This window comes from Calonectris borealis, chromosome 6, assembly GCF_964195595.1.
Source record: "Calonectris borealis chromosome 6, bCalBor7.hap1.2, whole genome shotgun sequence".
Lineage (NCBI taxonomy): Eukaryota > Metazoa > Chordata > Aves > Procellariiformes > Procellariidae > Calonectris > Calonectris borealis.
The window spans coordinates 18,022,250-18,036,623 of record NC_134317.1 but is presented as its reverse complement, the minus strand read 5'-3'; the positions used below and the strand labels follow the sequence as shown (position 1 = coordinate 18,036,623).

Here is a 14,374-nt window from a genome sequence, read left to right as displayed (position 1 = left end):
CTTTAATTGGATTTCATTTTCAGACAGGAGAGCTTCCTCACTCCTATCGCCTCATCAGCATCGTCAGCCATATTGGAAGCACATCATCTTCAGGTAAAAGATACCGTATTTTATTCTTCATCTTTTATCGAGCTTAAAAATCTGTGATACAGAATTACCATAGCAGGATTATTTGCAGAGGAGAATTTGGGCAGCAAAGCAAGTCTTTCATCGTGGGTTGCTGGTAGGGGAGCAGGTTTAGGATGTCGTGGTGCCTAACTGCGGCATGTGGACAAAGTACTGCTTATGGGGTCTGTGGAATTGCTCACGCTTGTTACCAGCTCATTGACCAGGAAGGATGGAGGGACCGGGATCTTAAGGGTCTTTTAGCATTTAAATCTGACACAGGTTGCCGGAGCAGGGTATCTAGCTAACCAGCTTACTGGTTGAACTGCAGCATGAAAAGAAAGGTGCGTTCTCTGTTTTTAAGGTCATTATATCAGTGACGTTTATGACATCAAGAAGCAGTCCTGGTTCACCTACAATGACCTGGAAGTTTCTAGAACTCTAGAGGCCACCGTTCAGTGTGACAGAGACCGAAGCGGCTACATCTTCTTCTACATGCACAAGTAGGTGTCTTGGTGAATTTTGATGCTAGTAATTACCTGCTGTTTGTGAGGAAGTGGGCTTCTCTTCTTCCTCTAGTCCTCTTTGCTGGGATGAAAAGTATATCCATGTATTTGCCAAAAGAAATTGTAGTCAGAATTATACGGAAGAATGACAAAATTGAAGTGCTCTGAGTTCAGAGGCATGGAATTGTATGTCACTAATACATAGGGTTTTAACAAGATGCATTAAATCATCTTTTAAGAAGGGGATTCACTGTCTCAGCTATGCATTCATTGCACCAGGAAGCATAATGGAGCTTGATTTTTTTCCTAAAGTGCTGTGATATTTGTAAATGCCCTTATCCCTGGTCCTAGCAGTTGTGTTGTTGCCAGCCGTGATCATCTCAGGACACGGGCAAGATGAGGCTTGTAGGTAGAAGTGACACCTTTTCAGGCACATGGAGCTGAAGAAGGGGCTTTGCACCTCAGTTTGTCCCCTTCTTGTGTCTTTACTTGTTGCTCTAATAAAGGATATTACTTCATCTACAGACTGTGTCCTGTGTTGCTTCTGATCCTTTTACCAGCCAGGAGTTATTTTCACTGTTGTTACTGTTTTCTGAGGCTTACCACTGACCTTATTCATTGTAATAAATGAAAAAAAAAGTGCTGTGGGATTCAAGGAGCCTTGCTTAGAGATGCCAGATAAGACATCTTTCTCTGCCAGGATCCGTGACGCTTGAGTTTGTGGATTAAATCCAGTTGCTGATTCCCTCAGGGCTGTCTTATGTAGCAGTTTGTTGTTGTGCAGAAGTTTCACTATTGGTCTTTCGCTCTGTTCCAGGGATATCTTCGATGAGTTACTAGAAACAGAAAAAAACGCACAGCCACTTAGCATGGAAGTAGGAAGATCGGTTCGTCAGCCTCTGTGAAGAGTAAAACACCTTGTTCCTCCTGAGGAACAGGGAAGATTCTGAACTTGTGCCAGACACACAGGAGTAACAAACAGCTCAGGGCCAAAACAAGAGACAAAAGGTAGAAATATGGGACGCTCGATTTGTTTGAACCATCTGTGCAAGTCCTGGGCCTGAACCACGCGTTTAAACGTTGACATCCCAGAGCGATCCTCCTGTGGTGAAGTTTTTATTGTTCCTCAAATAATTTTGTCAGCATGGAGCCTTAAAGAGTTGCATCAAGCCACAAGACTACAGCTGCTCATAAACTGATTTAAAAAAAAAAGTGCAAAAAGAGACTCGACTTTAAAAGCCCATTCACCTGTGAGATGTGAGTGGCGAAGATTTACATATCACTTGGCATTTTTTTTTTCTCCAAGAGCAATTTAAGCAATAGATTCTGTAACCTGGCGTGTGTTGTTAGTAATATTCACTGGAAACCCAGATCACTGAGTACGCTCTTGCCAGTCATCTCGCTAACAAGGGTTTTAGAATCACTCAAGCTGATGCGTTTTGACATTCATGGGTTTGTAAGCGCTCCGCGATTTACATGCGGTTCCAGGAAACAAACTGTCGGTGCTGTGGAATGTATTGCATACCTGGTGGCAGCTCTGTTGTTTTTTTTACACCATTCACTGTCATCTTCCGTTAGACGTGAGATTATATTTGTGATTTCTTTTGTTTTACAAGTTCTATTATTTGATTGCGTTTTCTTCATAAGGTTGTTGCATAAGTACCGTTTGAGAGGAGAGGTCTCTCTTCGGGTGTGCAGTATTTCGCACTGAAGTTATATTGCTTAGGGCTACTTTGATGTAACTCTGGGGGCAGGTGAACACCTGGAGCAGACCGAGAGCAGTAGCAGGAGGTGAGCAACAGCCACTTGTCATCTTCTGGGAGGGAAAGGGCGTTCTAGCATTACCCTTTCTGCGCAGGCCTGGGTCATCGTGAATCAGGAACGGTGCGAAAAGGCAGGGTCTGCAGGGTGAATTGCTCTTTGATTGAACCGTGGTCTTGCCTGGGTCTTCTCGTATCCCAGGGGAAGAGGGTTTTTACTGCAGCTCTGCCTCTGTTCTCCTGAGGAGTGCAGAGTGCTCAAACTGTGAAATTAAACCAGGTGGAAAGCTTTCAGAAAGCCCATGTTCAGCATTAACGGAACACGGTTAGGAAGAAGTGTTGTGTTTTATTGGGTTTAGAGACATGATGCTCCTTTTATAGCTTGTTTCAGCAGGGGGGTAAAAGCCTAGTGACTTCATTTTTTCAGCACCTTCACACTTATTTAGCAGGGGCAGATGTTTGTTTCGCTGGCATTTACTCATTTCAGAGAAATTGTTGCTGTTAAGCAGAGTAGTTGCTCTTGTTTTGGCCTCTGGTTCTGATTTTTGCAGCTTGAGTTTTAGAGGTGAAATGCTTCTTTTAAAAAAAAACAAAAACAAAAAAAAAAAAACAAAAAACCCACCTTTCTTTGCTGTTGAGATAGTTTCTGGGTTTTTTAAACTATCGTTAGGAGTTTCTCAGGAATAAATCAGCTGAAGCAAAGCATACAAAACCATCGATTTAGGAGACAGCAGGCACCTCTTTCATGGGAGCTTCCACACTAGAGTTTGTCCTAGCGGGCTGGCACGGGGATGCTACCTCAGCGGCCTCTTCTCACCTCTGTGCGCAGCAGTGAGCGACAGCCATCGCCGCCGGTAGTCCTCCCCAAGCCGAGCGCTTTGGGGACCCCAGCGTGGTGAAAAGACTGACTGACCTTCCAGTCCACGTGTCGGATGAGCCCGGTGGACCCGGTCAGGGTGACATCTTTCTGGTTTCCGAGCTAGGAGCGAACGTTTGGTTGTAAACATGACAGAGCGTTTATCTTGTAAGATGCAGCCCGCGTGGGTGTATATGTTAATTTATTACAAAGCATTATACTTTTCTATTGTCGATACTAATTTTGGTAGAATTCTGGGTGATGGGAAGAGGCGGTGACGTGGGAGTTGTCCTTTGAACTGATCGCCCCTGCGAATGTGATGAAGGGACTGCTCCGTCCAGAAGGCAATTCTGTTTTCCCCAAGCGCATCCTGTGCTAGTGCTGTAAATAGCCGGTATTCCTGTAGTATCAGAAGTCAGCTCTGCTTTTTTGGGTGGCAAGGTTGTTTTTGCAAGGCGCTGCACTCCAGTTAATTTATAATAAAAGCAAACATTGTCTGACTTCCCAGTGCAGTAACTTTTGTTTAAAAACAGTTTTTGTTTGGATCAAGGTGCGAAAGCTGATGCTTGAAACCAGGGTTCCTTGTTCTATGAAAAGTTCTTGCTTATTATTCCAGCCATTAAGAATTTGCAGACATCTATTAATTAACTTAAGCTTTTTTGTTTGGCATACAGCAGCTCAGTTGCACCTTCACCCTGGCAGGAGTGTCCGTGGAGCCCCTTCCTTGCAGAAGCCAGCTTTCTCCCTGCCCGAGAGCAGCGGGAGGAAGACGGGTGCGTAACCCTCAGGGGCCTGCTGCCCACCGGCTGTAACGTTCCCACTGCTCACGCTGTCGCAGCAGCAAGTTCAGTAAGGTCGTCGCTTCCAGGTGGGAATACCCATCCTGGGGTATAGGTAGGTGGAGAAGTTCCATTGCGGTCCCTGAACGCCTGCAGGCTCTTCCTCAGATGTACAGGGTTGTGGTTAAACATCTACCCGCTCCTGAATCAGCCTAGTTTAGTCCAAGTGTGATTCAGCATATAAATGCGAGGAACTCCCATCTTGCCATTCCTCTCGCCCCTTCGTTGTTTGCGATAATTTGGTCTTGATTTACTCCCCTACTCCGAGAGGTGCAAAACCATTCCTGTCAATGAACTGGAGCTTGTGTGCGCGGGGCCCTGGGGAGCGGGGCTGCACAAAGAGCCTTTGCAAAGCAGGGATTGGTTTCCTGACCTGAGCGGCGGCCTGAGAACGATGCGAGGAGCTGAGCAAGAGGAGGAGCGGGGCTCTCTGACGCCTGTGGCTGTGGCATCACCTTCCACCTCCTGCTTGGTGCAGAACAGATAACCATCGCCCGTGCATCTTCCTTCCCGTCCCGCATCCCGAGGAAGGGCTGATGGCCAGCCCAGCGCTTCCTGCTGCCGTTCACCCCAGCGCGGGGCACGTGGGGATCGCTGTGCTTGGGGGGGGCTGGGAATAACTGATCTGCTTTGTTTTCTTTTTAATGAAGCTAATTATCCCTGTAATTGCCCGCCAAAGAGAGAAAAAGGGGTGAGGGACCCCTGGCAGCTGCTGTCCATGTAGGTCTGCTGCCTTGCCTGCTTGCAGGGTGGCTGCTGCCGGTTTCTGCCTGCACCCCGACTTTCTGGTTCTTTACACTGTTGATGTGGAGCAGCACTTTTCTCTGTGTTTTAGCAGACCTGTTCCTCTCTATTCTTTACAGTTTTTGCTCTTGGGTTCCCCCCGCCCCTTTTTAAATGATGTGTAGATAGATTTTTGTGAAATTAAAACCTCTTTATTAACCCTCTCTCAGTTTGGGATCTTATTTCCACGCTGCCTGGGCTGCTGCCGCATATGATGGGCACCGCACCTCCGCCCCCCATTTGCCATTGGGACTTTGCTCAGTTGCCCGGGAACACCTCCCGGCACGTGCAAATCCCAGCCCCCCCCACCAGAGACGTGTCTCTGCGGGGGACCCCCTGGCCCCTCTCCGGGTCCCCGTGGATCCCAAGCAGGAGGGAGATGCCCTCCTCCCCTCCCGGGGCAAGGACAAGAGCTCCCTGGTGTCTGTCCCCGGCAGGTGCTGTCCCCACACAGGCGCCATCCCGTCAGCCCGTGCCTTGTTGCTTTTACCTTTGGTACCGCATGTATTTGCTGAGGTCCCTGCGATAACGCAGGGAGTGGCTCCAGCTGTATACCAGACCTTTAGCCCCGAGCTGCAACTGCTGGGGCGGGATGGGGGAGCCCTGGCTCCCCAGGGGTGCATCGCCTCTGAGCGCAGGGTGGGGGGGCAAAGGAAGGACCCGGGGAAAAGGAGCTGAGGGTCCTTCCCTGCGCTGCCTCGGTGCCCGGTCAGGACCTGTGTCCCCCTGTGCACAATATCTTTGCCAAATAAGCCCCACACCTTGGCTGAGCCTGGGGATCAGGGGGGGAAGATGCAGCCCCGTTCTCCAAATCCATTTTATTTAATAAAAATAACGAGCTGGGGTTGTCCCTGTGCCCAGACTCCTGCTCTAGAAGAGTCCTTTGTCCTTCTTGAGCTTCTGTTGTTTCCACAAGGGCAGGTTGCCGAAGGCGGAGCGGTTCATGCCGAAAACAGCCTGGAAGTCCTGGTCGGAGAGGTGGTGCTGGAGAGGAGAGAGGAGGCTGAGCTAAAGCTGGGGAGCTTTCTGTGGTCCCCCCCCAGCAACCCCCCGGCTTCATCTCACCTCCTTCTTGCTGGGATCCACACCCCGCGGCAGGTCCTCAGCCGAGGTGTTCACCAGTACGTCCAGGGGGAAGGTCTCCAGTTTGGTGGGGAGCAGGGTGGTGGTGGGGGTGAAGACCTCTTGCCTGACTGTGAGCGCCTGGGTGTGGGGGCACAGGGTCACATCAGGGGCTGCCCCAGGGACAGAGGCTCCAAGTGTCCCCTCACGGGAGGACGTGTCCTTGCAGCTCCTCGTGCCACCTGCCAAGGGGATGGAGGGGCTTTCTGTGCCCCCTCCCACTCCAGCCGCCCCCTCTCCCTGTGCCACTTACTGAGGTCAGCTGCCCGAGGCTGCCGTCATCTCCCAGCTCGGCTTTCAGCTCCTCGTAGGATTTCTTGTCCTGGGAAGGGGACAAAAGCGCTCAGCCCCTGGGCACGGGCAGGGATCAGGCAAACCGCTGCCCGCACCCTGAAGATGCTGGCTGGGGCTGGACCTGTGAAGGACCCCCCTGGTCTTTCCAGCTCCCTCCATAACTCACGGCCCAGTTGAGAGGGTCCCAGGCCAGGAACCAGCCGGTGAAGGTGGGGGGCTCATGGCCCTGCTTCACCACAATGATGGGGGTGTCGAGGTCGCGCCCGCCGGGGTGGCTCCGCAGGTACTCCTGCACCATCACCGCCGCCGCCTCCTTCTCCGACTCGTTGGCGCCTTTCCCAATCCAGAAGAAAACCTGCAACGAGGTCACTGTGTCCATCACTGGGGTGAGATGGGGCCCTCTGGGGCCATGCCCGACTCATGGTTGGGGGCACACAGGATCTGTCCACAGGGAAGGGCACTGGGAGTCCATCCTCAGCCGTCCCTGGAGCAAGGAGGCTGGAAAAAAACAGCATGGGGCCAGGGACATGGGGGTTTCCAGCCTCCCATCCCACCACCTCTGGCTGCTGCATATCCTCCACCCGCCCTGGGGACATCAGCTTGTGGGATCAAAGGTGTCCCCCTGCCCCGTGCCCCCCCAGCTCACCTGGTCCCAGGTGTCCAGCAGGTAAACGTCATCCTCCTCCAGGTCGTCCTGGGTGAAGTCTACGATCTCCGTGGCCAAGAAGGTGCCTGTCTTGTTGGAGCACTCAAAGAGTCGGGGAGACACAGAGGGGTTCTCCTCCTGCAGCCTGGCGGAGGGCAACACAGCGGTGGTGGTGGGAATGGGGCTCACCCTCCTTGGGGACTGGTGGCCCATCTTACCCCCAAGGATGGGTAGGGACAAGGGACCCCTGGGCAGAGGGCTGGTACCTCTTGCTGTTGGCATACTGGGACTTGCCACCCAGGGCCACCCAGAACTCAGGTGGCTCCTGTCCCTCTGCAATCACTGGCTTCTCCATCTTGGAGATGATGTCGGCCACCATCTTGCCCATCTCACGCTCGTCCCCGCTGCAGCCCTGCCGAGCAAGCATGGCTGCTCCATCACCAGCCCCGGCAAAAGAGGAGGAAGAGGAGACGGGGACATTTCTCTTGGGGGTGGCAGCAGCCACGCTGGTGCCCAGCAGTACCCACCTTCCCATACCAGAGGTAGCAGCAGCTGGGGGTCTTGAGCACGAAGACGTCATTGGAGTTGAGGGAGGAGGCGCGGACGGGCACCTCGAAGGCCTTGGTGTTGTACTCATTGGTGCCGTGCACGTGGAAGAGGCGGGTGGAGGGTGTGGGCTCCTTGCTGCCCTCCCGCAAGGTGCCACCCTGGGGGGACGGGGACAGGAGGTCACCACCGGTGCCACAGGCTCACCCGCCTGACCACTCCCTGGCAGCCCTGTGCTCACCGCATACACCACCATCTTGCCCTTGAAGATGGCCATAAGGTGGGCCGGCTCCTTGCCCATGGTGACGCGGACCTGCACAGGCTCGTTGTTGTACTTCTGGTCCAGGATGACGGTTTGGTAGGCAGAGGCGGCCAGCTCATTCGTGCTGGCTTGGCGGCCCTGGGCAGGGCAGAGGGGGAGTTCAGCGCCCACCACAGCCCCCTTTTCCCTCTTGGGAAGAGGGAACCCTCATGCCGTTCCCATGGGGTCATGCATAGGGGCAGAGGACTCCCAGTCCGGGGAGGTGCCCCTGTCCCCCACCCACGGGTCAGTGACCTGGGGGTCTCACCTGCCAGAGGTAGATGATGCGGTTCACCTTGGGCCCCACGAAATAGGTGTAGAGCACCAGGTAGCAGTCCCCGCCGTAGAAATGGCCCAGCCACTTCTTCTCCACGGGCACCAGCTCCTGGTTCTCCACGCGCCAGACCTGGTGGGATGGGGATGTGGACGTGCTGCTGCCAGGGCTAGTGCATCCCCCTGACCTGCAGCCCCTGGACCCCACGGCACCCCCCGGTAGGGCCCCGAGAGGGTCCCACATTCTGCCCCAGCCACCCTACCTCCACTTCCCCGGATCCGTCATCCACCATCTTCTGCTGGGCGGCCATCTGGGGCTTGGCGTGTAGTGTGGTGGCGTCAAACTTCACCTGCTCCACCTTGGCTGCATGGAAGGGCAGAGGGCTGAGCCACATCCCACTGGCAGTGGGGGTCCCCACAGCCCCCCCCATCCCAATCCAAGGAGTCCTGCAGCGTCGGAAGGGGACACTCACCTACTTTGCCCACAGTGTGGGTCTTGCCCAACCCGCTGGTCTGGTTGGGGACAGTCCATTTTTGGAAGAGCTGCCTGAAGATGGTCGACTCGGACCCATCATTCTCTGTCTCCACGCTGGTGCTGGCCGGGTAGTTCTTAGCTTTGATGAAGCCCTGGGGGGATTTGGACCCAGAGTGTGGGCATCGGGTGCCTGGCACCCCAGGAAGCAGCCAGGCTATCCCATAACTGACTCCCAACCCAGCACCCACCAGCGCCCTGCTCATCGCCTGCTGCTTCTCCTCCTTGTTGGCGTTCTTGCCCTTCCACACGAAAATCTTGAAACCTCCTTGATCAAGGATGTAGCAGTCCTTGGAGGGGGGACAACAGCAGAAATCAGGACTTTGGGCAGCTTTAACTCTTCAAAAGCAGATTTGGTGGGCAGAGCAGATTTGGTGGGCTTTTGAAAGGTTAAAGATGCCAAGGAAATTGGGCGCCTCCAAGCATCCCAAGGGTGACACACCTCATGCAGGAGCATGTCTTGAGTCAGGGGTTGAACCGCCACCTCCTGTATGACCAGGTTCCCGCTGGCATTGGAGAGGCTGGCAGGGGAAAACAGAAGAGGAGGGGTTAGAAACGGAGCTGGAAAACCCCCTCCCCATCCCCACCTTGGGGTGTCAGGGTTGGGTGGGGGTGTACCCTCCCCATTCCCTTCCCCAACCTGATCATGGCAGAGGTGGTACCCAGGGACCCTCTTGCCCTGCCATGGTGACAACCTGGTTTGCAGCTTGCCCTGCCGTGCAGCTCACTCATGGCCATGAGGGGGGACAAAGGGGTGTCAGCTGTGGGTGTGATGGGGCCACCCAGGGACATTGCCACTGTATTCAAAAGTCACACTTGCACAAGCATCTCTCCATCGGGCACCAACCCTATTGGCACCAGGGACTCCCCTTGCTCCAACAGTATCCAAAGGAACTGTCCCCACCCCTGCAGTGGTCTTGACCCCTCTTGGTGGCTGTCCATGGGGACCAGAGTTGTGGGACATAGCAGAGGTGGGTGCTGGGTCCCTCTGGCACCCTGCGAGATGCCACCGCAGGTGATGCAACTCACTGGTAGAGCTTGAGGGAGGAATTGAGCTTCTGGTCCACTTTGTCATCAGGGGTGGCTGCCTTGATGTCACTCTTCTCGCCCAGCACATGCGTGAGGACCTGCATGAGCCCCGGTGAGGCGCCCTCGTCCTCACCGTCCACTACGCCCACCTTGGCACGGCCCCCGCGCTCCCGGTCCCGGATGTCCTTGGCTAGGGTCATCGCCTGCAACCGGGAGAGAAGGGGTCAGCCCAGACTGGGGAGGAGGTGGCTGGTCACCCCCTTCCCCTGGGCGGGGGGGCCTGGGATCCCCAAGCTGTACCTTCAGCCTCTCGTTTCGGTTGCTCTCAGGGCCGTTCCACTGGATGATGAGCTGGCCCAGGTCCAGCAGGAACACATCCCCCCGGTTGAAGCTTTTCCAGCTCATCTCCACCTGCAGCGGGACAGGATTGGGTGGGGGGGGTCAACGAGCAGGACGCTTGGGTCCCCCTGGCTCCGCAGCCCCCCCTGCCCTGGCTCAGTGCTGATGCCTCCAGCCAGCATTCCTCCTCCCTACTCCAAAAGGGGCTTTTTGGGGTGAGGTGGCTCCTGAAGCAAGGTGGCGTGGCCCCACACCCACTCTGTCCCCTACTTGAGGACAGCTGTATCTGGGGGGGCTGTGGCCTGATCCTGACCCTAAACAGCATCTCTGCACAGAGGTTGGTGGCTGGCGACCCCCCACACCCCGTAACTCACCTCTCCTGCCACCACGTTCTTCTTGCCCTTCACGTGCAGCAGGCGCTGGATGTTGTAGGTGTTCGTCTCTGTGTGCTTCATGCCTGAGGCCACCCCACCCTTCTTGTAGCTGGGGGAGGGATGGACACGGTGTCAGCCCTGAGCCCTCCCTTCTCCCTCCAGCAGGGTCCCCCTCCCACCTCTGTACACAGGGAGGTGTTCAGGGACCCCCATCCACCCACCTGGGTGATGGATGGAGCAAGACCAGCTCCAGATCCTCATCCTGCCTCCCCCACCCCACTGGGACAGGGCTGTCCCCATCCCCACTGGGGATGTCCCCATAGGGGCCATGCAGAGGACCCCTCCCCACCATCACCCACTGTGGGAGCGGGTCCCTGGGGGGTGACCGACATACACGAGTCCCTGCTTGAAGTAGGCGCGGAAGGTCTCGCTCTCGTGGCCCTGGACCTCGCGGTGCTGCACGGCCACCGTGCCCAGGTGGTCATCCATCTGGGTGGTGTAGATGGCGGCCGCCCCCTGCTCATCCTGGCTCGACTCCTTGCCCAGCCAGTAGTGGATGTTGTAGCTGAAGCCGTTCCCAGTCTTGCGTGTCTGCAGGACACCGGTCCCCGCTAGAAGAGCCCCCGTGTCGCCAGGCCACTCTGGCCAGGGACACCCCTCCCTGCACCCCAGCCCCCCGCCCGGGGCAGAGCCCGTCCTCCATCGGACCCCAGGCTGCCCTACCAACAGCAGGACGTAGCAATCCCCCTCGTAGAAGTTGCCGTAGCTTTTGGTGGGCACTGGCACCATCTCCATGTTCTGCAGAAGGAAGGGAGATGTCAGCCCTGGCGGGGACCCCCCACCCCAGCCCCACACACCCTGCTGCCCCCAGCCCCAAAACCTGGGCAGGTTTAACCACGGGTGCCGCACTGAGACCCCCCAAACCCAGGCACTGAGGACACAAAGAGGAGATCTTCCCTCCCGCAGACCCCCGCAAACAGCCCCGCAATGGGTGCCCAGGTGATGGGTGCCTAGGCTGTGCCCCTGTCCCCACCTCGATTCGCCATATCTGGAGGCCCGGCGTGGTCTTGTTGAGCGTCCTGCTGACTTTGGTGCTGAGCTCCACCATGGTGACGGGTGCTGCAGGCAAGGGCACCTGCCGGGGCATCGGCAACACCCTCGTTAATGGCAGGCAGTGTCATTAAGAGCTGGGACAGCGCCAGCCTGCCGTGCCATCTGCTGCCCTGCCCCGCCTGCAGCCGGCCAGGCCATAAACCCCTGTCCAGAGCTGCACTGGGTAAGGGGACCCTCAGCACCCCGGTGCCAGGGCTGCGGGCACCAAGCAGGGCTGCCATTCTCCTCGGCCTGGCTGGCACCACAGCTAATGGGGGCTGTCATGGCTCCATGCCAGGGTCCGCTGTGGGTGGGAGTGGGGTCCCCTGAGCACCCCGGTGCCCTGCCCTGTGCCCGGCCAGGGGGCAGGGCTGTACAGGGCATCCCCAGCACAGCAGCCACAGCTGGGTGACACCGCTGCGCAGTGGCCTGCTCCTCCCCAGCGCCAGCAGGAACCGGCCCCGCTCAGCCTGGTCACAGCACGGCTTGGCATGACATGGCATGGCCACTGCTGGTGGCCTTGCGCACACACACGCGCACACACACACGTGTGCAAGCACACTCTGCCTGCTTCAGCCCCCCGACCCCCACCCCACCGCCGTTCCATGCTCCCCAGGGAGGGCACAGCCTAGCCCCACAGAAGTGCCGAGCGTGCCAGGGCTCAGCCCCGGTGCTGCCAAGGTTGGCAGCGCTCGCCGGCAAGCGGGCAGGGAGGGTCAGGCAGCTGGTGTTGGGCAAAGCCCCCCGTGTGCCCTGGCAGGGAGCTGGCAGGGAGAGCCAGCGGTGCCCAACGGAGAGGTCTCCGCTCCCCCAGCCCCGCAAAACCCCACCTGGTCCCGCTGCGCTGCCCTGAAAGCGCCCACATCCTGTCCCTCAGATCCAGGGGGTGACGCCCCCCCCCCAGCGCAGCACCGAGGCAGGGCACAGGTGGGTCCCCGAGCCCCATCCCCAGGTCACCCAGTGCCAGGAGCTGTAGTCGCTGTGGGATGTGCTGCCCCCACCATGCCCACCCTCTGGCCCCCCACCCCAGCCCCTCACCTTCCCCGTGGAGCTGGGCACAGGTGAGTGTACCTAGGCAAAGTGCTCGGGTGCCAGCACCCAGAAGACCTTTGTCCCCTCCTGTCCCAGCCTATGTTCACCATATAAGGGCAGGAACAGCCCAGAGTCAAGGTCCCCACGGCCCTCCAAGGCTTCACAGCACCTGAAGAGCCCCATTACTCATGGGGTGATGCCCCCCCCCGGCACTATTGCAGCACAGGGCAACCCCAGGCACCCTGCCCATGGGCTTGCTGTGCCCAGGGTGGTACCTGCTGCCCTTCCCAGGCCTGCTCCCCTCGTGACCCTTGGCACTGAGCCCAAGGTGATGGGGTTTTTGATGCCTGCCCCCCACCAAAACATTCCCCAAAGTGATAGCAATGGGCTCAACCAGGCCAGGGGGGTGTCAGCCACAAACACGGAGGTGCCCTGATGCCACTGGCACAGGCTCTGCTGCTGCCCTCCACTCCCCAGTCCCCAAAACCCCCAAACCCTCCCAGCCATGGAGCACTAAGCCCATGGCAATGGGTTTTTTTGATGCCTGCCCCCCCAAAAGCTTCCCCAAAGTGATAGCAACAGGCTGATGCCACAGGGCTGGGCTATGCTGCTGCCCTCCACCCCCACCCCGGTCCCGTGAGGATGGGGTTTTTGGTGCCACCAGCTGAAAGCCACCAGCAATGCAGCAGCATCTTCCTGGGACATCCCCTTCCCACCCCACATGTCCTCGTGTCCCACCCCCTACCTGGCACATCCCTTCCCTGCCCATGGGACCAGCCCCAGGCTGTGCCACCCCCCAGCTGGAGGCCAGATCCCTGCTCACTACCCGATGGGCTTCGCCTCCCCACGTCAGGGGTCTCTGCGGCCCCAGTCTTGGGGATGGGAAGGGGGCGCAGGGATGGGGCATGGGGCTGGGGTTTGGGGACACGGGCCAGGGCACAGGGCGGTAGCACGGCTAAGCCCTGTGCCCGGTCCTGTGCCCCCAGACCTCAGCCCCAAGAGGTGGTACCTGATGATGCTCTCGATGTTGGCAGAAAGGAGAGGGGACTGGAGTCCTGCCCAGTGGCTCCCAGCACCAAAGGTGGTTTTGGGGGACAACCAGGGGGTACCTAAAGCTGGGATGGGGGGTTCGCAGCAGCAGGCAGGCCCCTGGGCTCCCTGTCCCGCTCTTATCTCTTCCCCAGCTCTGCAGGATTTCCGCAGCTTTATCTCGGCCGCCCTGCTGAGCCAGCAGCCCTGGCCACGAGCGCCGCAGGCATCCCGCATCCCGGCCGTCACCCCGGCGCCAGGCCTGGACTGTGGTGAGCCCCAAGGCATGCCTGCCCCCGCCAAGGATCCCCAAAGTGATGGCAATGGGCTGAACCAGGCCAGGGGGATGTCAGCCACAAACAAGAGGCTGCCCTGATGCCACGGGGATAGGCTCTGCTGCTGCCCTCCACTCCCCTGGCCCCCCAAACCCTCCTAACCATGCCACCCAGCTCCCACACTCCACACCCCACACCAGTGTCCCCCATGGGACCCTTACCTGGGTGCAGAGCCCCCAGCAGGGGTGTGGGGCTGAGTTTTGGGTGCGGTGTGACACGCGGGTTGCTGCTCTCCGTTCGGTGGCCGAGTCCCACGGCTGAGCCCGCCGGTATGGCACAGGGGTAGGGGACCCCACGCCAGCCCCAAAGGGCTCGCCCCCTCCCCGGGCCCCCCAGCTGGACATGCCGGGCCACTAATGAACTCAGTAATTAGTGCAGCCATCAGGGAGGACAGAGATTTCGTTAATGAGGGGAGGCACAGGGCCAATGAGGGCACGGGGGAGGTGGGGGGGGCAGCTAAGAGACCCCCCCCAAGCACCCCACTGCCTCCCTGTTGGCAGCAGGCTGCCCGGGGAGGGTCACAAGTCCCCCCCAGTGACCCCCAGCCTACGCACGGGGGTCTGACACCTTATTTGGAGGAA

The 14,374-nt window shown here is 57.8% G+C and overlaps 2 protein-coding genes across 6 annotated transcripts in view; one reads left to right on the top strand and one right to left on the bottom strand.

Moving 5' to 3' along the window:
* Positions 1-3,727, top strand: part of USP37 (ubiquitin specific peptidase 37) — a 37,782-nt gene extending 34,055 nt beyond the window's left edge. For all 5 annotated transcript variants that reach the window (XM_075152976.1, XM_075152974.1, XM_075152979.1 and 2 more), the window contains 3 exons: positions 24-93; positions 470-608; positions 1,429-3,727. In XM_075152976.1, the coding sequence (XP_075009077.1) occupies positions 24-93; positions 470-608; positions 1,429-1,516 (297 nt within the window). In that variant the 3' untranslated portion in view covers positions 1,517-3,727. The remainder of the gene's footprint in view (positions 1-23; positions 94-469; positions 609-1,428) is intronic.
* A 1,885-nt stretch (positions 3,728-5,612) lies between these two features.
* VIL1 (villin 1) lies at positions 5,613-14,206 on the bottom strand. The gene is made up of 20 exons (XM_075153928.1): positions 13,955-14,206; positions 11,339-11,440; positions 11,029-11,103; positions 10,700-10,896; positions 10,306-10,414; positions 9,893-10,003; positions 9,593-9,795; positions 9,006-9,084; positions 8,755-8,853; positions 8,505-8,658; positions 8,295-8,395; positions 8,027-8,164; positions 7,699-7,857; positions 7,439-7,618; positions 7,178-7,323; positions 6,912-7,056; positions 6,432-6,620; positions 6,225-6,293; positions 5,915-6,052; positions 5,613-5,833 (listed from the first exon to the last, which is right to left on the bottom strand). The coding sequence occupies exons 1-20, from the start codon at positions 14,135-14,137 to the stop codon at positions 5,720-5,722; spliced, it is 2,691 nt and encodes an 896-aa protein (XP_075010029.1). The 5' UTR covers positions 14,138-14,206; the 3' UTR covers positions 5,613-5,719.
* Positions 14,207-14,374: the final 168 nt, after the last annotated feature.